Source organism: Melitaea cinxia, chromosome 5 (assembly GCF_905220565.1).
Source record: "Melitaea cinxia chromosome 5, ilMelCinx1.1, whole genome shotgun sequence".
Taxonomy (NCBI): Eukaryota; Metazoa; Arthropoda; class Insecta; order Lepidoptera; family Nymphalidae; genus Melitaea; species Melitaea cinxia.
The window spans coordinates 16,111,881-16,134,685 of record NC_059398.1 but is presented as its reverse complement, the minus strand read 5'-3'; the positions used below and the strand labels follow the sequence as shown (position 1 = coordinate 16,134,685).

Genomic DNA, 22,805 nt, shown 5'->3' with positions numbered 1-22,805 from the left:
TATTGCTGAAATTATTTCAAAAACTAATAATATATTAAATATTTTTGCTAAGAATTAGTAGAGGTACAGAATTACGAAAAAAAATATTAATCGAGCATAGAGCATAAAAGGCAACAAAGGGGACTGTCCATTTTGGCCCAAGGTGAACAGAATTCATAGAAAAAAACAAATATACCAATAATTTTCATAAATTAAATCATGTTTATTCGTGAATTGCAGTTTTATCAATATAAACTGATGAAAAGTTTATTTAATAAGTATTTTAATTCATTAATTATATACTTCTAGTTTATTTTCGGTTGGTGATTTGATTACAACACGTTGCCAGTCTTAAACAAACAATTATTATTAACGAACAATCGATTTTAAAATATTTTTAAATCACTTATTTGTTAAAATCGATTAAAAGTATTGTTAAATCGAATTAAAAAGAAAAAAGTCTAAAAAAAGTCTATAAAAGTGTATTTAGTAAAAAAACATTTAACTTTGGTGAAAAATAAACTATTTTAGAAACATTGTTATTGACTAAATAAAAAGCAAGCAATTAATTATATTAAATTCGATTATCGATTTAATCGATTTATTTGTTTATTGAAAATATTATTTATTATGGCAACCCTAAACTACAGACTTTTGCTTCATACATTCATTTGACTTCGATGTTGCTTTCATGGTGATATAGCAACCTACTGTAAGGTTTTCCGTCAACCGAGAATTCATCACTACTGCGACGTAAAATACACAGTAGGCATATTCATAAGTAGGAAAATATATTTTGTATTTATTTTATATGTAAACAATAAAGGTCAGGCAGAGAAGCCATAAAAAAATATTATTGCAACTGCATGGTTGGTCGACGGACAGTAGGTTGTTGTGGCCATGTCATGAAATTATTTGGTTTTTGGGCTGAAAAAGGTTTCAAGATTTTATAAATCTACCTGCCTAGTTTTTAGATAACATTCTGTTAACGTACGAATCCGATTAGTAAAACAAAAATAACAAAACAATGATTTTTTATTTCAGACACCTTCTTGTAATTATCCACAAAAAACAAAAAATGAAACACCTGGATACAAAACTATATCATTTTTCTAATTCATACTTGTTAGTACTACTAACTTAATATATAATTATTATACTCAGTGACTGTCCACTCGGGGCCGAAACCCCCATACAAAGTGGACAGTCCCCTATATATTTCGTTTATGTGATATGGTCGGTAAAAAAAAGCCAAAAATAAAATTTACAACAAAATAAAGGGGCCGCCTGTGTCTAAAAAAAGTCGACCCTATTAATATTATTGTCACATTATTTGTATTTACTATGAATAAAAAACCTTGCGCCGGCGGCACACTCTCTCTAACATCTAAAAAAGGACTAATAACATTGTACTCCACGAAGCTCTCATTGGGTAATCTTAAGTCTCATCCTAAAGTCTCAAAATTTTTTCCTGTGAACTACAGTAAACGTTTATGCCGTTGCTATGTGGTATACTTTAATATTATATGGGATAGCATTAAAAATGTTCAGGATGAAATTGGTATTCAGAAATATTCATAATATAAAATAAAACCTTTACAATGAACACTTTACCATAAATGATTGACATTTGCAATATTTTGTAAGCATTTTTTTTTGTGCGCTCAACATAAAAAAAGAAGAAAAAAAAACAATTAATAACAAAATACAAATAAATAACAAATCGCTTTACTGTAATATTATTTAACAAGTTATAATTCGTGAAATTTTAAAATATAGTTAAAGAACATGGCCTATTTTATCGCTCATGCTGTTCATTCACTTATACTCATTCACTTCTAAAAATATTATGACCACATCCCTATTTGCCTTATAAAAAAAGATATTGAAATGTCATATTCGAAAATATTAGTTATCTGTACTCTCGGAATTCGTATTTTGTAGTTTTTATGTGTTTAAAATGATAAATTGATATTTGTTTTTAGTGAAATAAATAGTAAATGGAGTTTTACAAATGTCCGTAAGCTAATATGTTGTGAAAGTGAGTGATAAATGCGGAAAAAACGCGAATTACGATTGACAGCGGTTTGTTTACCAATTAGGACTCTTCCAAAAAAACAAGATATAGATAATAAGTTTCCTTTTTATGTCTGGGTTGTCTGGAAGAAATGGCTAATTAGCCATAAGTCCGCCCATTGTACTTCACTGTCTGTAACTATCTTTATGCTTTGTTTGTAATATATTTGTGGTGTACAATAAAGTATAAAATAAAATATATTCCTCTGTATATACTATTTTCTCGTTGATTGAACCCATTTAGTGTAAAAAAGAGCATATTAATTTTATAACGGCTTTTAAAGGTCTGTGGATAAGCGGGTAGCTGCTGACGTAGCGCCCTCTATCTGCCCTGTTCGATTCTCGATAGTAGAGTCCCGACAATACACAGATTGTATATCCGATAAAATATTCTTTAAAATAACGGCATCAGTACACTTTAGTTAGCTAACTTTTGTGTTGACCGTTGTTATAAAGCTTGAAGTAAACCTGGACGACTGGATGACGGAATGACTGCTTAACTTGAACATTTCCCAAATTGGAATTAAATATTTATAGAAATACCAATATTCTCTCTGAACAGCAATCGAACCCAAGATGATTTTTATTAATGAGTTTTTCCTCAACAGTGTCAGTCCTACTCCAGAGATGTCAAGTAATTGCAGATTATGTAATTTTTTTTTATATATGTTCCCTAACTTCACACACACAGTGCTCACACACAATATGTCAAAAAGAAATAAATTGACGCGACTTGACGAAAATATTGACTTTGGAAATGCTCGCAGTCCCATTTATTTCTCACAGACCAATATAGATCATAACTTACAAAACATTAAGCCCAATTTTGCTTGCAATATACGTAGCACTGACGTGTTTAGAAAATTGACTCTTATTGTTATGCTAGCTGCGTGCAATTTAGCGTGTGTTTGTTGTGATTTATGACATTTTGTTCGTGGGGTATACACTTCCTTCCCGTTCCCAGGGATGTATATAGACTTGAACTAAATATATTTTGACCGCAAACAAACGATTGCCGATCAACTCTTGACCGAAGTTAAAAGATATAACTGAAAGAATAAGCTTTTTTCATCGGTTGTAGATAAGCTATCTGACTATAATGGTATCTAATAGATACAAGTTTTTGATAAATTTTTATTTCGACTATCATACTCTTCTTTTAATTATAAGTCAAAAGTTGTTCGTGTAGAGATTTTAGCAATAAGACACTGCAAGTGACCTTATGTATGTTTAGTGTAAGCTCTTTTGTTTACACATTTATTTATTTATTTATACTTTACTAGCTGACCCCGCAAACGTGGTTTAGCCATAACACAAAATTTCAAATATTTTTCTCAATTTGATCGTAGCACCAACTATCGGGACAAACTGAAATTAAAGTAGAATAATATTTAATATTTGATGCTGCGATAGTAGCGCAGTCTACCGGATCCAATGTAAAACATTCCAAAATTAACAACTACATAAATGAAAAATTAGTTAAATAAACATTTTCCAGTGGACCAAATTGTGAATCTAAACCACCTTCGAATCCCCTTGAACTCACATAAAAAAATTCAACAAAATCGGTCCAGTCGTCTAGGAGGAGTTCAGTGACATACACACGCACACAAAAAATATATATATAAAGATTACACAATACGTTAAAGAATTGTACAAAAGGCGGGCTTAAAGCTAAAAGCGTTCCCTACCAGCCTTAGAACGTACATGTGCGGACGTTTGTATGTGTATAAAATTGAGGCACATACACATTCTAATTGAAGTCAAATTAACTTAATAACTTACTTAATTCAAGTAAGCATTTAAAGAACTTTGGAATCGTCATTTTAAAAATTTAAATTATAGTACTTTTAATAAATAAATTATAGGTTATGCGAAACTACCACCGATTCGGAGTGTAATTTCTGCAGAGAAAAATCAGCAGAAATCTCCGAAGTTACTCTTGTAAAGAAATCTTTTAATAATTTTAATCATTACAAATTTAGTCATGTTTTTCAAGAAATATACTGTAGTGTTTGTGATAATATTTTCCATACATATTTACCTAAATATATATTTTAATAAACTTTAAGAGCTAGAAAAAGAAAAACACCGATTGTTCTTTAAACCATTACCAACCTATCATGTGCTGGCTTCCGTAGCTTAATTGGCTAGAGCGCCGACACGGTATGTCGGAGGCGCGGGTTCGAACCCCGCTGGAGCGGTCAATTTTTGATATGATATTCAAAAATGTTTAGAATTCCTAATGTGGGTAACACAAAAAAATAAAATCTTAGATATTAAAAATAGCACGGTGTCGTCTCCTGTCAAAGATTTTCATTGTAATATGAAACTTTGAATAGTTACGGGTTTCTGTAAAGAGCTCACTATAGACGGCGCCACGGTTCGCTTAAACCGAAATTAAAAATTATCATATCGAAAATTTCGCTCGAGCGGGTGCATCGTTCCGTAGCTTAATTGGCTAGAGCGCCGACACGGTATGTCGGAGGCGCGGGTTCGAACCCCGCTGGAGCGGTCAATTTTTGATATGATATTCAAAAATGTTTAGAATTCCTAATGTGGGTAACACAAAAAAATAAAATCTTAGATACAAATAAAAGATGTCGTTAAAAGCTTATGCGTTTATTTTTATCTATGACTTCCTACTTATACATATTTTATCTGTATGAATACTACTATTTAATCTAATATTGCAATTAAAAGATCAAAGCATCGACTTATATTGCTATAAACAACTCAATCATAATAATCACTGCAATAATAACCACAGACGCATTCACGCCAGATTACTGAACCATTTATTACAAACATTACAACATGTCAGCTTAAGTTCAAATGAAGTCGATTGCAATATTAAAATTTATAATTCAATGAATCGAAAATCGTTTTTAAAACTAGGATCGTAAGGGTTACAGTCCTGTAATATGGTTTAATGATAAAATTAAGTGAGATGTTAAACGGATATCATAATATTACATACTTATGTTATTTATATTTATTTATTTTTAATTAATATTGATGCAGTGAAAATGTTTTAAAATGTAGTAATAGTAAGGTAATAATATCGTTTTATACAACTTTATGTGGACGACAAAGATGGGTTTGGTGCCGTTAGACGAAAATAATTGTAACTGAATTTTTTATTAACGGTTTTTAGAATAGTAACTTCTTGTCTATTCCTCTCGTCAGAACCTACGTTCCAAATCGGCAATAGATTCAAACTAACCAGGTACAATTAATTGATCAATCACAAAATATTATTAAAATGTAAATGTAATATGCTTGTGCACGTTTATCTTAGAAATGACTTATCAGATTTTGATGCGATCTTAGCTTATATATTGTGGTAAGCTTCAATGAACATTTAGTGTTTGTTTCATGTCAATCGGTTCATAAATAAAAAAGTTATGTCCATTTAAAGAATCACGTTGAACATGTAAATATCCAAACGACGGGGTTTATAATCCAAAATAAACCAAAAGATATATTCAAAAAAATGCTGTTCAAAGTCACTATTCCACGCGAACGACGTCGTGGGCACAGCTAATTACATAATTGTATTTACTCGCAAACAAAAAAAAACCGACTTCAATTACATCAACGAGTAATACAACGTAGGTCGACGAAAAAATAGTCAAGTAAATACGCGTTATCACAGATTACTCAAAAAGTAGTCATCAAATCTCGATGAAATTTAAATGTGACCACATGATTAAGCATCAGCTTTTGATTAAATTAAAAGCCATCAAAATCGGTACATCCAGTAAAAAGTTATGCGGTATAATACAACGTAGGTCGACGAAAAAATAGTCAAGTAAAAACGCATTATTAGATATAACGCAAAAAGTAGTTGTTAGATCTCAAATAAATTTAAATGGGACCAAATGACACACACCGCCTTTCGATTAAACTTTTTTTCGTCGAAATCGGTCCACCCAGTCAAAAGTTCTGAAGTAACATAGGTACATTAAAAAAAATACAGTCGAATTGAGAACCTCCTTCTTTTTTGGAAGTCGGTTAAAAATATTCTTGGTGAAATGACAATTCCAATGTTTTTAAAGTCTACTTGAAATCAGATTCAACTTCAATATTATTTTGTCTGGGTTAACATTAAACAACATCATTCATTCATTAAATCCAAAATAGCATAAATAAATTCGCCAGTCGTGTTAAATGTCAAAGACACTAAAAATATTGGATGAAAGAACTAAATTGTTTTTAAACTGTTTTACAGAAAAATATTGTAGCTTCTGTTTGAGTAAATATGTGTTCAGTTATCTGTAGTGTAATACTTTATGAAAACATGTTACTAACGCGGAAGAGATATGTGCATCGTTAATCCTAACATAACAGGACCGAGTGAGATTACCTTAGATTAGGTTATTTGTTATTTTTGTAGACTTATTTAATATTACAGTAGTGTTAAGTAGTAAAATTTTGTAGGGTTAAATATGTTAGTTGGTAAAAATATAACTATATTTTTTTCAAAATAATTATGTATATGAATAAAGATTAAAATAGTAGTTTAATTTACTGGTTAATATTTTTGTAATTAAATTTAAAATTTAGAGAAATAAGTAAAGCAGTTGATCAAATCAACAAAAAAATAGTAATTGCAGGAGTTATTTTTATATCATTTACTGTACTTAATTTATTATTAAATGTTTGGGTATTCCCGAACCCTGATAACAAACTTGAAGCTTAGTAACAAATATCTGTAGTATAGAAATGTTAGCAACAAGTGTGTGTAAGTGTAACATTACATTCATTCGTTATTGTATGAACCGAAACTAAACACAATAAAAACACTTATTTGCGACATGATTGACAATTTCTACGCTATGATTCATTAATTTTACGATAAATAGATGTGACTTTATCGGGTGTTATTAGTGCAATAAATCCTATATAAGTTGGTAACAAAAGAAATAATATGTAATAATTAAGTTATTGTCTCAGCACAGTAAAAACCCAGATTATGGTTTTGATAAGTACATATGAGAAAACAATAAAATCGTAACCCACAGGGAGCGGAAAAAAATGGTTAAGTAACAATATAAAAAATTCTTAGCATTACATTTCCAAAAAACTGGCAATCGAGTGTGTTCTCGCCGCCACGTTATGGAAGTGCTCGAGATTAAACCGGAGCTAAGCTAACGAGTTAACTAAAACCGCGTAAGGTTTAAGAGGCCGCCCAAGGAAAGTGCGCCGCCGGGCCGTCGCAGCCGCGCGGGCGATCGTCCGCAGCGCACGTTACAAGAAGCGTAGCCTGGCAACGAGCGCGTGACGTCACGTGCTGTAGACCTTCTAACGAGAGCTAGTGATCTAAATACAGTAGTGGCATCACACTAAAGAATACACTTCCAACAGACGTTTCGTCTCAGCCGTATATATAGTCAGCGGCGTAGAAAACTTTGCTAGCGCGATTCAGAACTTTAACATTCTTGAATAATTTGTTCAATATTTGAGAAATATTTTTTTGAATTTTTAATTTTTTATTTTATTTAATTAAATTATAGAACAGAATAATAATTTTGTAACTAGTATTAATAGTATTTATTTTGACTTATGTCACTTTAACTTTTTTTATTCTTTCTTCTTAAAATAAGCGCCATCTAGTGAAGAGTAGAGAAAGGTGCTGAAGTCAACTGTACAAAATGGCGTATTTTTTTATAAGAAATTTATTTGTATTTCAAAAAAAAAAAATTCAAAAATATTTAATTTTAACTTGTACCAAATAAACTATTTTCTGGAATATTAATAAAAAAAATTTTGTTTCAGAATATCTAACAACGAAAGAAATGAAAGCCCTGGGACCGACGGTAGTGTGTCACCTGAACCACCTGACCGACCACCCGGGAATCGGGTTCGTCAGGTTCATCCAGAACAGAAAACACAAGTATTAGCATATGATTCCACCTACCGAAAGAAAAACAAACCAAAGTCGCTCCCTCTGGAAGACAATCAGATGTACAATCACTTAGCAAACGCCAATGTTGCTATGTCGCCAATGTACCCCTTGACTCCTAATATTTGTATTGAGGGAGGGAAGATTGAGTTCATAAAATCGCCACCGGGTAGTGCTAGGAATAGTATGGCGCTAGCGTCGCCACCTCAAACGCCTTTACTAGTTCGACGTGATTCGAGGGATAAACACGAACGAGCTTGTAGCGATGAGCCGGAGAAGTTCGACGGCGATAAGGTAGGTGGCGCTGTTTAACAATAATATTACAACTTCTTGTAGTACGTCTATTGAATTGATATCAAAGATTAAAGGCCTATTTGTATAGTTTTATGTTGTTTTCATTTAATGAAGGGCGTATTGAATAATTTATTTTTGTTTTGCTTCATCCAAACTAAACGATTTATTGATACTCGACTGCTTTTTGTAAAGAACATAGGTATTGACAAGTAAAATACTCAATATTGCTGTTCCAATTAGGATATACTTACATTAAAAAGTTACGAGGATAAAAAGAAACGCTCGACGCAGCTTTTTTTAATAAATGAACTTTCAAAATTCAGAAAACTGAAGGGTCACATTTCAATAAAACACGTCTTGTATAAAACATTTCATCCCTCGTCAAAAATATTTGAAACTTCGCCAATTTGTTACAACAAAAGACGTCCGGACCTTTTTCTGTATAATGCGACATTTGCAGACAGATATTATTATATTTTGATCGATCAATACTGAGAAACTGGAAACAATATGATGCTCCTCTCAATTTGATTTAAAATCATTATAGAAAATTTAGTACCTATTAAATTAAATTAATTAAATTTTTTACCTAAAGAATAATCACTAGATCTGTCACATTTTTTATATAGGTATTTACAAAATTAATATAAATTGAGGAGTATCTTATACTTTGTAACACAATCTGATAAGACGAGATTTACATTTTATAGATTCTAATCCTGGCTGATACGTTATACTGTAGGACCAAGGCAACAAGTCTCTTGAGACCTCCAAATTTCTTTGAGAACATCATACAATTTGCAACAAAATAAAACTTGGCTATACCTTTAAATATCCTTAAATCCTAAACGACACTTCTATCAATAAATAAATCCCTCTTCTCAGAGTAATCTCAGATACAATCTTACAAAGACACCCATCATAGAAGCTTTTAGAAAACAATTTGGGTGCGACTAAATACGCATTAAGGTGCATCAGACCAATTACTTCCGACCCTCGTGGAGATCAGAAGATGAAAAATATAATGTAGAGAAATATTACGTAATTTATGTCTTACTGAGGTTGATTAGATAAAACCTTGAGCAATGTTTTGAAAAGTAAATTTATAGCTTTGTTAAAAAAAAAAGTTTCAACTATTTTCTCAAAGTAAAGAATCGTGTTGTTCGTTTCAAATATAAATAACTAGCCGTTCCGTGCACACTTCGTTGGGCGTTAATTATTTTAGCGATGCAAATATATAGTAAAGTTTTCATCTCTAGTTATCTTTAGTTCTTTATATTGTATCTATATTTTGGTTTAAATCCTGAATGTTCAAAATTTTTTGTTAGGCTGACGACTTAATTATCTAAAGCGCATGCTGTAACTACCTTTAAGAATAATTATATGTATATATTTAATACCTTGGCTTATAACTGATTGTAATTTTTTTGAAACATGTAATTCTGTTGGCGGCTCTTACATAAATAAATCTCTCTCGCATTTCTCCAACTTGATATATGATTGATTTACATATATACTATTATTCTTCAATATTTTTATGTTCAATAACAATCAAATATAGCCTATATAACTCCTGAATAGTGTAGCTTTCTGCTAGTGAAAGAATTTTCATGATCGAATCAGTACTTGCGAAGATTACCCCCTACAAATAAACAAAGTTAGAAACTTTACCTCTTTTTTAATTAGTATCTGATATTCATTTTCTATTCAATTAATTAAAAAAAAATTAAAAAATAAAAAAATTCAATCCCATGAAAATATTATTGTTTTTATTTTGGATTCTGTAAATACCTAAAGGTGATATCCACAAAATATGCAAAGGTACGCTTTATGAAAAACCGCAAACTCATTTATTTATATAGATTAGGTCTTCGTTTAAATGAATGCAAATCACGGCTTCAAAGGCATCCGAGCGAAATGCAAAGGAGATTAGGACCTAAGTGAATTAATGACCCTAAAACTAATTAGACTTAAAGTGAAAATGCCTAATAAATTCCTATGAACCTCTGCAATTGTCAGTTAAATTAAAAAAAAAAAAAACTAATTGCCTCCACAAGTTCAAAAATAATTTCACTTTTAACAGTTTTTTTCTTTTTTTTTTTAGTTACTAAAATTAGTCTGCGTTAATCTCTAAAACCAATAAGACTTTATTTTGAAGAAATAACGAAATTACTATAAATTTCTTACCGTATGTCTTGATGAGTAATTTGCAGATGCTTGATGCCTATGGGCTATTGTTACAATTTTTGTACATTCCAATTTCTACGCACGTAATAATTTACGATTTGAAATAATCGTAATTTGGCTTCTTACTTTCTATCACAATTGCCATTACTATTACAATTATTAGAAGGTAAGTCTTTTTCTGATTTAAAATAGTTAAATCAATAGAATTACCAGGACAAATCACTTTCTTTGGGAATTTTTATAGGTAGGTATATAAAACTGTTATCTACACGCTATTGCACATTAGATATAAAACTATTACCACTACACACTATACTTTTATATACTATAGCAAACTTAAACTGAGGAAGAGCACAGCAGGAATTTTCTGCTCAAAATATGGAGCAGTCCGACTGGGGTAGTACCTCGACCTTACAGAAGATCACAGCTAAATAATACTGTTTTCAAGCAGTATTGTGTTCCTGTTGGTGAGTAAGGTGACCAGAGCTCCTGGGGGAATTAGGGATTGGGTCGGCAACGCGCTTGCGATGCTTCTGGTGTTGCAGGCGTCTATAAGCTACGGTAATCTCTTACCATCGGGTGAGCCATACGCTTGTTTGTCGACCTAGTAGTATAAAAAAAAATATACTACTATTACTAAAAAATAAAAACTTTTTGTGAGATCAAAACTGTTTTGTAAGTAGCATGTAAAAATAACAAATATCAAATGTATAAGTAAGCTATTCAAATTGCTTTCCAATATTGCTGTCTAGAACACGTTATGGAGCATAATTCTGATATTAATATTGATAGTCAGTCTACAGTTTGTTGGACGTGATTTGACTTTTAGTTGGCATGTTTAGCTCGGCAGACAGTAATTTATATTACATTTAGCAATGTTGTTTTACATGTATTTTGTATTATTTTTCGTGAGATATTTTTGCCTAAAAATATAGTAATAAGTTAAAGACTTCGAAAATAGAAAATGTTATACATATGTATTTTACGAACTACATAAGTAGATTTAACAAATACTGATACAAAGCAAGAATTTGTATTACTTTTGATTGCTGAGTATTTCAGTGACGCTCTCATATTAAAATTATAATAATATTTTATATGGGCAGTGTATCTCATATCTATACATATCATAGATCTATAGCAAAAATAAAAATAAAAATTCTATTTTTAACCGACTTCAAAACAGAAAGAGGTATCTCAATTCGACCGTATATATATTTATGTGTGTTCGCGGATAACTTCGTCGTTTATGAACCGTTTTTGCTGATTACTTTTTTTTTTGTTGGAAATGAGATATTCAACGGGTGATACGATGATAAGGAAACCAGGATATGATGACAACATCCCAGAGAAATCGTGAGGAACCTTCGAAAATCGTAGTGATGACTAGTGCGTTTGTTAATTATTTTCGTCTACTTACGTTGTTATCCTTGTCGATGTAATTGAAGTCGGTATTTTTTGCTAGTAAACAATTTTTCTTGCTCTACTAGTTACATAATTTAGATATTATCTATCCTTTTTAAGTCACGCGAAATTCATACCAACTTTTTGTGGACTTTTAATCCCCGTACTAAGATTTCTTCAAACTACGACACTTTTCTCTTAATGTTTCAGTTCCTCTTTAATAATGGTTAATAATTATTTTTACAATATTGTTTTAATTTAAATTTAGATAATTAGTATCTTTAAGATATCATTTGGCACTTTAAATAAGTTTGCAAAAAAGTATTTGTATGTTTCACAATTTCACAAGTAAAAAAGTAACAAGGAACATACATAATATATAATTTTAAATACATATGACTTTATTTGTGTGGTTACGGCATTAAAGAATATAGTCACCCCCTTTCTTCTCGTGGGTGTCGTAAGAGACGACTAAGGGATAATATAGCTCTACTACCACCTCGGAATTTATAAAGCCGACCGATGGCGGGATAACCATCCAACTGCTGGCTTTGAAATACACAGGCCGAAGACGGGCAGCAGCGTCTTCGGTGCGATAAAGCCAGCCCTGCGGTCACCAATCCGCCTGCCCAGCGTGGTGACTATAAGCAAAACACATGAGTTCACTCCATATTTGGTGCGAACTTGTGGAGGCCTATGTCCAACAGTGGACAGTGATAGGCTGAATGTGTTTGTGTGTGTGTGTGTGTGTGTCACACACATACACATACACACGTATGTGTATGTGTGTGACTTTATTTGTGCGCAAGCAAAGTCGCAGATTATTGTTTGTATCTTAGCAACCACAGAATAATTATAAATGAACAAGGAAAGATAAATAAGACCTAGAAAAGCTTTCCACAGCAAATGTTATAAATACTTATAAAAAACATCAAATTTTCTTGGTATTATTAAAAGTATTTCAAGTCTCGTTATTAAAATTAAACCAAACAGGTTAGTAGCGCTAAATTACGCAATTAAACGCTTGGCTCATCTCGTCTTTATCTGTATCCTTATCTCTGACGTGACAGCAAACAAATTCACTCAAAGCGGTGGAACCGTTTCAAGGAGAAGTTTCTACAAAATTGATCCATTCCCATCTATTCTAGATAGTCTCTAACTGAAGAATAACCGTGAGAATACTAAACAAAGGTTAATAAATTTGCGATTTCGATGATAAATCAGGCAAAAAGAAATGATTCTGACACCAAAATTTGTTCTGTTTCTCGAAGACAATTGTTATACAGTATGGACATTGACGCTGATAGCGTTTATTATTTTAGTGATACTAGATTATTATCAAAATAAGACATCCGATTTTAGTGAAAAGGATTAAGAAAATTGTGGTTCTGAAACAAGTTTAGCACAAGATGAAAGAACTAATAAGTGTAATGGAAGCTGTTGTGATGATTAATATTACGACCGGTGATCAAAAAATTTCTATGCAAAAATATTAATATGTAAAAGTTTTAGCCAATGGTAGTTATCAAAAGTGGTCATCACCTAATTAAAATTTTTGGGGGACAAAACTTTTCAAATGCTTCAACTGAGGATTAGAAACAAATTGATTTTTTCAATCCAAGTAAAACAAAATTTAAATCTGTTTAAAATAATTTTAAGTGGTCCATATTTCAAGAAATAGCCTGATACTAACGAATGTCCTTCCAAACGTTGTAGATTGAACTGAGAAAAAATGGACATGACTATTATCGACAATTACTCTAGAGATGCTCTAAATATTAGCTCTGGTTTTCACCCTTACAATAGTACATAACCATAACACGGATAACGACTGTTCCCCATTTGTTGCTTGTCTATCTCCATCCCATTCAGGAGCATTAGCTAAAGTGGCCTATACGTTATATGCTCTGCGTTTGATGCAGTAATGTGCCGTGAAGACGGGGGCCTACGATATGCAGGAGTAATGACCCGCTTGAAATGATTGTTGTTAATTGCTGCTTCAGTTTCATTTCTTATGAGAAATATTATTGTTGTTTTGGTGGAATTTTAGAATATTCATGATGTTGTTGTCGTCACAAAGCAATTGTCACTGTCATTAAAGAAGTATAATGTAAAGAAGATTGGATTCAAGTAATTCAAGTAAAAAACTGTGTGCTAAACAGTGCCTTTGAAATAATGCGAAGCATCTGCTATATCTCATGTAATTAAGGTTATAACTTCCAGTAATATTAGTATTAAATTGAAATGTAGTCCTGTAATATACTTTGGTAACATAAAACTTTGTTTATTATTTTACAAACTGGTACCCGAGACGTCGTTTGTATAATTTTTTCTAGGTGTAATGTATTTCATTTTCCTTAAAATATGATTGTTGCTAAAAAAAATATAATATTTCTTATAACAAATAATGAGTCAAACATTTGATAATATATAAAAAAATCGAATCCCAAAGTATCTTCGAAATTGGTTTCATAGTAATTTAGACGTAGGTATAGTCAGAAATACGTAGGTATAATCAGAAATACTTTCGCACTTAAGAATAAGTAAAAGCATGATAATGAGTATATTGTGCCTATTATAATTTATACTACCTTGATTTCTATTTAGATATAAACAATTAAAACATCCTTAATTCCACCAGGGATAGTCTACCGAGCGTAGTTGAAGTTCTCGGCTCGAGTGGAATTTGTTAAAAGTTGCGAACTCTGTGCCCTCTGTGGACAGGCTTGGCATTTGTCCACGATGTCATTGTAAAGAATACGATTGCTACGTCTATTTGTTATGGAAGTTATACTTTTAGTCGCAATTTTATGGATAATGCCATTTGTAAAATTGTGGATATTTGATAGAATTAATTTTGTACCTTATAATACTCTGTTAAAATCAATCTTATATATATATTATTTCTGTTTTGGTGTACAATAAAATTAATAAATTTATGAAAAAAAAGTTTCTGTCTGGAAAAAGTAAATTAATTGAAACTGTACATAAATTCCGCAGTAAGCATAACCATCAGGGGTCTATGATTACCTAGATCGGGGACTATACAAGCAGCTTGCTAGCAGGTTGAAAACCCATAAAGGTTTGCCCACAATGTGTTTGATACGCAGCACAGAAACAAATATTTGTACGATTATGCCTAAATATCTGCACCGAACGAGACTCGAGCCCACTAATATCAGCGTTAATGGAACTTTTGTCGCTGTTACACTATACGGATCATGTTTTTCATTTAGTAATTATTATTTTCAATTCGTTCTTAACAGTAAATAATAATAGTTACCGAGCATACAATTATATTTAAACCCAATGTGTTAAAGTCAGTCGACAAACAAATAGGTAGGTGGACAAAAGAGGCCCACCTTAAAATATGTCATGGTGATTTATTGATATTGTAACGGTTTGAAACAACTAATTTTAGATACATACGAGCGGCTACGAGTAAGTATGTTAGCAGTAGACGACCATGAGGCAGTATCAGTTGCTGATGACGTTGCAACTAATCAATCAACATCATTTGATAGTTGTCTTAAATTAATGACCTCAATTGAGCTACGCGAATCATCAAAACGTTTATATATTTGTGTAGCTATATTTAATTATGAAATATTTTTTTTCAATTACGACTTCTTATAATTGTTTTTAGAGCAATAACTTTACTTTTATATATCATGTATGAAAATATAACCTATACGGGACTTTAAGTGCGATCTTTAGAATCAAAGCTATGAAAATCGCGTTTCGTGCAGCAGATTTTTCATTATATCGGAAATACACAGTCAGTTTTTAATATCTTATCAAAAGACGTTGGTAGGTTACAATTTTAATATAATATAAATTTATATTAGGTGCTTAAGAAGCTAAAGTCTTCAAGTTCCTTTGTTTCTAAGTAACAGTGTCTGGTCTTTTGACTATCTTTCCTGATTACCAAAGGCGTCTCTAGTTACTATTCATGCTTAACCAATCAAAGTTAATTATCTTGCAGACTTAGACGTAGATGAAGTCTAGCCTTGCAGACAGTATTGAAATCGAAGTTTTTAACCCCGTCTCGACGGTTTCATAGTGTATGGCATCTTTATAATAATGTATTTTTCGTGTCGCAGATTTTATTGAATAACGGGTAAGTACGAGTCGGTGGAAAATTATCTAGAATCGTTAAGAAAATGTCGTGACGTCGTAAAATATTAGAAATAATTTTTTATACATTTTAAGATCGCGTTAAATTCCTAAATTCATATCTAATCTATAGTTTTTTATTTATTTATAAATATTAGACACTCCTCAGTCATGTTAGAGGACATATTATGAAAAATGAAAACAATTTAAATTATTAAGGTTCTAAGTTCCAATAATATCGAATGCAGAATCTTTAAAAAGGGTTGAAGGGAACGTTGACAGCCCTAAAATATAATTTATCTTTAAAAGTTATGTTATTTAAATTTATTATTAATATAGGTACTATTGTTAAAATATTTTATGTAGCTATTTTCAAATAATTCTGAAAGTAAATATTATGCCTATAAGTGAATTAGAGAGTCAGTCAGAAACATCGACTCTTTTTCTACACTTAAGTCTCTTACTCTCAGCCTTGTGCCTAATCATTCATCACAGCAAATATTTTTGCTTTCAAATTATATAATTTATGTAGAATTCAAAATTCATTCGTCAAACGTGTAATTATCTAAATATGTAATTGAATAACTACGCTGCCAAAAAACGCTATGAAGATATGAAGTCACTAACAAATTATCCGTTCCAGCCCTCAGGGCCTAATCCCATCGACGCCGACGGACCATAAAAATGTATGTATGTTTGTATATCCCGTGACAGATTCAGCCGCGTTTTGCATACGAAAGTAATCAATCATTCATATAACTGTCATTTAATAGATGGCCTCAGCTGATGTTTGCCCGTTCATTGTGATTAAAATATCGATTTGCGTGTTTGAACGATTGTTTGTGGGCTCTGTTTGAAAAAGTTTGACGTATCAATTTTTCATGTGAATACATTTTTGGGTATATAAAAATCTGTGATGTGAACAGTTTTGTCTGTAATAAATGATGAATAATTATTTTGTGTAGATTTTATTAATAAAAAAAAGCGATTATTTTATTTATTTATTACTTCTTGCATACATATAATCAAACACTTTAAAATAGTATATACGAATAGATGCATGCATTTAGCCTGCAACATACCACTTCTGGGCATAGGCCTCTTTCTCCATATAGGAGAAGGATTGGAGCTTAATCCACCACGCTGCTCCACTGCGGGTTGCAGATGAGTAACGATCGGTATCAGGTATTTATGACAACAACCGGGATCGATGGCTTAACGTGCTTACCGAGGCACGGTGGAGAGACCTACAAGGACAGACATCCAAACCGGAAATAAAACATTTGTACAAATACAAATATCTATTCCGAGCGGGAATCGAACCCGTTTAGCGTCGGTGTTTTAGGCGACTACTCGCACCACAACAGCAGAGCGGTTGTTGTAGGAATACGAACGAAACGTATCCAATTCTCTTACATGATCTCTATGGCACGACACGCTTCTTGACCAATTCATCATCATCATCATCATCACTTCAGCCTAATATAGTCCACTAATGGACATATGGAGTGAACTCATGTGTTTTGCACATAGTCACCACGCTGGGCAGACGGGTTGGTGACCGCAGAGCTGGCTTTGTCGCACCGAAGACGCTGCCGTCTTCGGCCTGTGTATTTCAAGCCCAGCAGTTAGATGGTTATCCCGCTATCGGTCGGCTTTTTAAGTTCCAAGGCGGTAATGGAACTGTGTTATCCCTTAGTCGCCTCTTACGACACCCACGGGAAGAGAGGGGGTGGCTATATTCTTAATGCCGTAACCACACAGCAATGACCAATTATATCGTTGGAAATAAAAACGACGCGTTCGTATTGAGCAGTTGATGTAAGCCCTTGAGACAGACGTTCTAATTTACTACGGTTTTATTAGTCACAGACTTTCGAAATGTAAATCACATTTCGAAAGTCTGTGTCTGTGTCTGTTTAATGTAATTATAACTTGACGCCGAGTATGCGCAACGGTCACAGCACTCGTTTGTGACTGTTGCGCTGGCGTTGCGGGTTCGATCCCCACACATAACCAACATTTGTATTGACCGTACAGAATCACAAATGTTTGCCGTGTTCTGGATGTTGGTACAGTCTTTATGGGTCTCCCCACCGTGACTCGGAGAGCACGTTAAACCGTCAGACCCAATTGTTATCATGTACACCTGATAGCGATCACTACTCATAGGGAATATATCCGCCAACCCGCATTGGAACAGCGTGGTGGATTAAGCTCTGATCCTTCTCTTACATGGGGAAAGAGGCCTGTGCCCAGCATTGGGATATTACAGGCTGAAGCGAAACTATAAGTACTGCATGTAAATAAATAATTCTCGGATTACTATTTTTTTAAACTAGTACTTTAAAGCTTTTGTATGAGATTCATTGAATTTGTAAAGGTTTAAGGAAGCAGTTGTTAGTCTGAATACCTAAACTTCGTTCGGTCCAAATGCACTTAACCACTAATCCGACGAATTCTAAGTATTTCGCATTTGCGAGAGCAGCGCTTTATTCTAGAACGTACGATTTATAAACATTTTACTATACTATTTAGCTTAGTTTAACAGTATTTTCTTGAAATTGCTGCTGTTTTACACATACATTTTTTTATTTTTTAAATCCCTTTTGATGTGATTCAAATTTAGTAAGGTTGTCCAATATATAATTCAAATTATATTTATATTAAAACTAGCTTTTACCCGCGGCTTCGCTCGCATTGAATTTTTTTTAAATAAAAAGTATCCTATTTTACTTCTAATACCTCCAAGAATATGTGTACAAAGTTTCATGATAATCAGTTAAGTAGTTTTTGCGTGAAGGCGTAACAAACAAATTTACATTCAAATTTATACTATAATAGGGATATAAATTTTAAGTTATAGTCAGAAAATGTTCAGATTCTGTGACTTTAACAATTGGAAAATAGAAATAAAATCGTGAAAATAATAAATACTGTAATCCGTAACTATTATGAATATAAAAGTTTTATTAATAAGTTTTATTGTAATTAAGTTGTGGTGATTTGTAAAATGATGTTGGTACCTGAAAACTACTCTAAACTACTTGTAAAAACATTCACGTACCTACACATAGAAAACATTCTTTGCTAGTATAAAATGCCTGAAGTCTAGACTCTAGATATAAACGACGTTTCTACACGTACCTAGTAATGTCAATTTGTTTACACAATTTTAATGTTTATTTTAAAAGAATAAAACATTTGTAAACAAGGAAAAACAAGATTGCCTTTTTTTCAATAAAAGTTCTTTAACTTCTTTGTTGTCAAAAAATTGTTTAAAAACTTAATAATATAGCTCTCTGTATGTTATTTCTATCAAGTTTTAGTTTATTGTACTCTTTTTCTATCTTAAATATCTCATAATATAACAGCCATATTCTCAGTCCTAAAGCATTTAGAAATTATTAAAATCGTAATAAATTTCAATAATGATAAAGTATTTCAACAATAAAAACAACAATTTTATTATAGTATGATTATGGTATGATTAATTTTTAATGTTGTATATATCTGCATTTGTTATCTTTTAATTATTTATTATTTAATTGATGATTGTATGAAATGTTTCTATTTGTACATGTTTACCTAATTATTCAATTTACTACTGTTGAATTATTTATATTTCTGTGTGTATCGATTATTTCTTATTAATGTGTGCTTTTTAGCTTATTAATGAATTGTTTACTATTGGAAACTTTATTGGTTTATGTATTAGTTTTATAAGATTTTTTTTTGTATTATTGTACTGTTTGTTTCCAAAATAAAATAAAATAAAAAATAAAAAAAATTTCCTTGTGGTTTTGGTTTGTTTTTATGTCATAAAAAATAATTTAATTATCCATTTAGCCCTTAGGTCTGAGGTGATTTTGATAGCATGATGTATGCCACCTGCGGCAGCGCCATCTGTTGACGATATAATTAATACAGCTCCATAGTTGGCCAGCGTCCAACGAACATTATTTTTTATACGCTTTTCAAAGTTACTACAATATGCCGTAACAGACATGTGTGACCTTCTTATAAATTATTATTTTAAGATAAAATTGAATGGCATAGAAGAGTAAAAAAAACGTAAATAGTAACTCTGTAATTTTAACAATACTACAATTTTAATTTTGTATTACCCAGCATAGGAAAGTATCACACCATTTACTTAAATGAATTTAGATAACTGTTAAATATTGTTGATAATGGTACGTGTTATTAAAAATAGTAATAATTAATCTTTCAGACTTTTTTATAAGTTATTCGAAATAGACAACTAGCTTCACATTTTTACCAAAAAATACGACAGAGAGAAAAAAAGTAATAAAACCTTTTTAACACATACTTCCTACAGACCTAAAATAAAAAATTGCACCTAACGTCAAAACCAGATTCAGTCCATCATAAATCACCCTCAAGTCGTCGACAACCGAAAGTCACCCGAACCCAATTTGAGTAATGGAAAAACAAATTTCGCAAATGGATCTCTTTGAAGCATGCCTCTATAATCCGTTTGTCTGTAACAACGCTCACTGTAATTGGTGCGATGCGCTTTTTAAAGATATTTCTCACTAGGCAACTGAAAAAAAATCTTAGGGTTTATCTACGGTTGCTGATAGATTTATCCTGAAGATAAGCTACTGACAGTCTCGAAAACAGGCCTCTAGGGCGTTTTATACATTACATTTATTCAGTCCACTACTATCACAGTCCACTGTTGGACATAGGCCTCCACAGGTTTGTGCTAAAAATGGCGTGATCTCATATGTGTTGTCCATAGTCACCGAGCTGGACAAGCGGAATGGTGACCGCAGGGCTGGCTTTGTCGCACCGAAGATACTGCTGCTCGTAAACGGCCTGTGTCTTTTAAAGCCAGCAGTTGAGTGGTTATCCCGCCGTCCGTCGGCTTTATAAGTTCCAAGGTGGTAGTGGAACTGTGTTATCCCTTAGTCGCCTCTTACGACACCTACCGGGGTGGCCATATTCTTTACTGTCGTAGCTACACAGCTTATATTTATTGAGGGGTACTTATAGTTGCAAATATATCTGATGATAAAGTGGACTTTGACGATGCAAAAGAAAAAAATATTAATTTTTTTGTCTGTTGCGTGCTTTTATACGTTCAATTATATCGAAGACTTATCAGTAACCTGTGACACGTGTATCATACACCAACTTAAAGAAATTGGGTATTGTTTCTAGCATTGGTAAAAATGTATGTGTAGGTATTTAAAAAAGTAATCACACTATTTTTCATATTAGTTTTACATGTTAGTTAGAAATTTTCTTATGTTAACGAATTACCTGATAAACACGGTCAGTTATTTCATTTCTTGATCGCTTATCAAATTTAAAACCTCTGCCATTGTATTTATTTGTGTTTCAAATTAAAAATAATATGTTATGGCCACAAAATAATTTTTCAATATTTCAATATGAAAATTTTATCCAAAGAAAATATTTAAAGTATTAACTTCGCAACCTTGTGTGGCTTCACCCCTAATCACTCCTGCATCTCGTGATGCGAGGCTAATTTTCAAAATTCGCGGTAACACTCATCTCAGACGCATTCGGGTGTTTTTGTTGGAATGTGCTACGTTCAGACTCAGCGAGGGTTAATATTTTAATACATAAATGTATGAAGGTTTTTAATTAATCTTAAAAAAAAAATAAAGATTAGTAGAATATTTTTAAGGACGTAATTTTGCTGGCACAGTAATAACTACTATACTTTATTATTATTTTAGGGCTATAAGTAGTAGTATAAGTAGTATAGTAAGATCCTCAAAACCGCATTGAAGCAGCATGCTGGTTACGCTCTGATCCTTGTCCTACATGAGGTAAGAAGCCTATGCCCAGCAGTGGAACATTACAGGCTGAAGCGTATCAGTAAGTCTACTCGTCTTTCCTAAGATTAATATAATAAAAATAATGTATGATCATCAATTTTCATCGTAACCTTCTGATGTTGGAGATGCCTAGGTACACGCTACGGTAACCGCTTACTACGCGGACATACAGCTATTATTTGTCACATTAGGAGTAATCATCACAGCAGCCTTTCGCAGTCCACTACTGGACATAGGCCTCCACAAGTTCACGCCAAAAATGGCGTGAACTCGTGTGTTTTGGCCATAGTCACCACGCTGGGCAGGCGGGTTGGTGACCGCAGTACTGGCTTTGTCGCACCGAAGACGCTGCTGCCCGTCTTCGGCCTGTGTATTTCAAAGCCAGCAGTTGGATGGTTATCACGCCATCGGTCGGCTTCTTAAGTTCCAAGATGGTTGTGGAACCTTATTATCCCTTAGTCGCCTCTTACGACACCAACGGGAAGAGAGAGGGTGGCTATATTCTTTAATGCCATAACCACACAGCAAAGGAGGATTAGGTGTAAAATAAATGTATATTTCTATTCGTTACTAGCTGTGCCCGTGACTTTGTACGCGTGGAAGTTAACAAATAAGTTATTGTTCAGTTCGCAGAATTATAAAATGAATAAATTTTCTAAAATAAATGTAGCCTAAGTTACTCCTTATTTTATCAGCTATCTGCCATTACAAGTCCCGACAAAATCGGTCAAGCAGTTTTAAAAATTAGCTGGAACAAACAGACAAACAGACAGACAGACAGACCAAAATTGTAAAAAATGTTATTTTAGCATATGTACCGTGTATACATCCATTTTTCCACATTTAGTAAAAAGCGGTTATTTTAATATTACAAACGGACACTCAAATTTTATTTATTTGTATAGATAATTAAAGAGAATTCTAAAAATATTTTCCACTTAAATGCGTTTTCTTTAGCTTTGTATCATTAGTATAGTATTCAGTTTTTTCTTTGGAAGAGCGTA

The 22,805-nt window shown here is 32.4% G+C and overlaps 1 protein-coding gene across 1 annotated transcript in view; it reads left to right on the top strand.

Annotated features, from left to right (window-relative positions):
- Positions 1–22,805, top strand: part of LOC123653726 — a 166,806-nt gene that overhangs the window by 125,573 nt on the left and 18,428 nt on the right. The window contains exon 2 of the mRNA XM_045589714.1: positions 7,837–8,257. Coding sequence (XP_045445670.1) covers positions 7,837–8,257 — 421 coding nt within the window. The remainder of the gene's footprint in view (positions 1–7,836; positions 8,258–22,805) is intronic.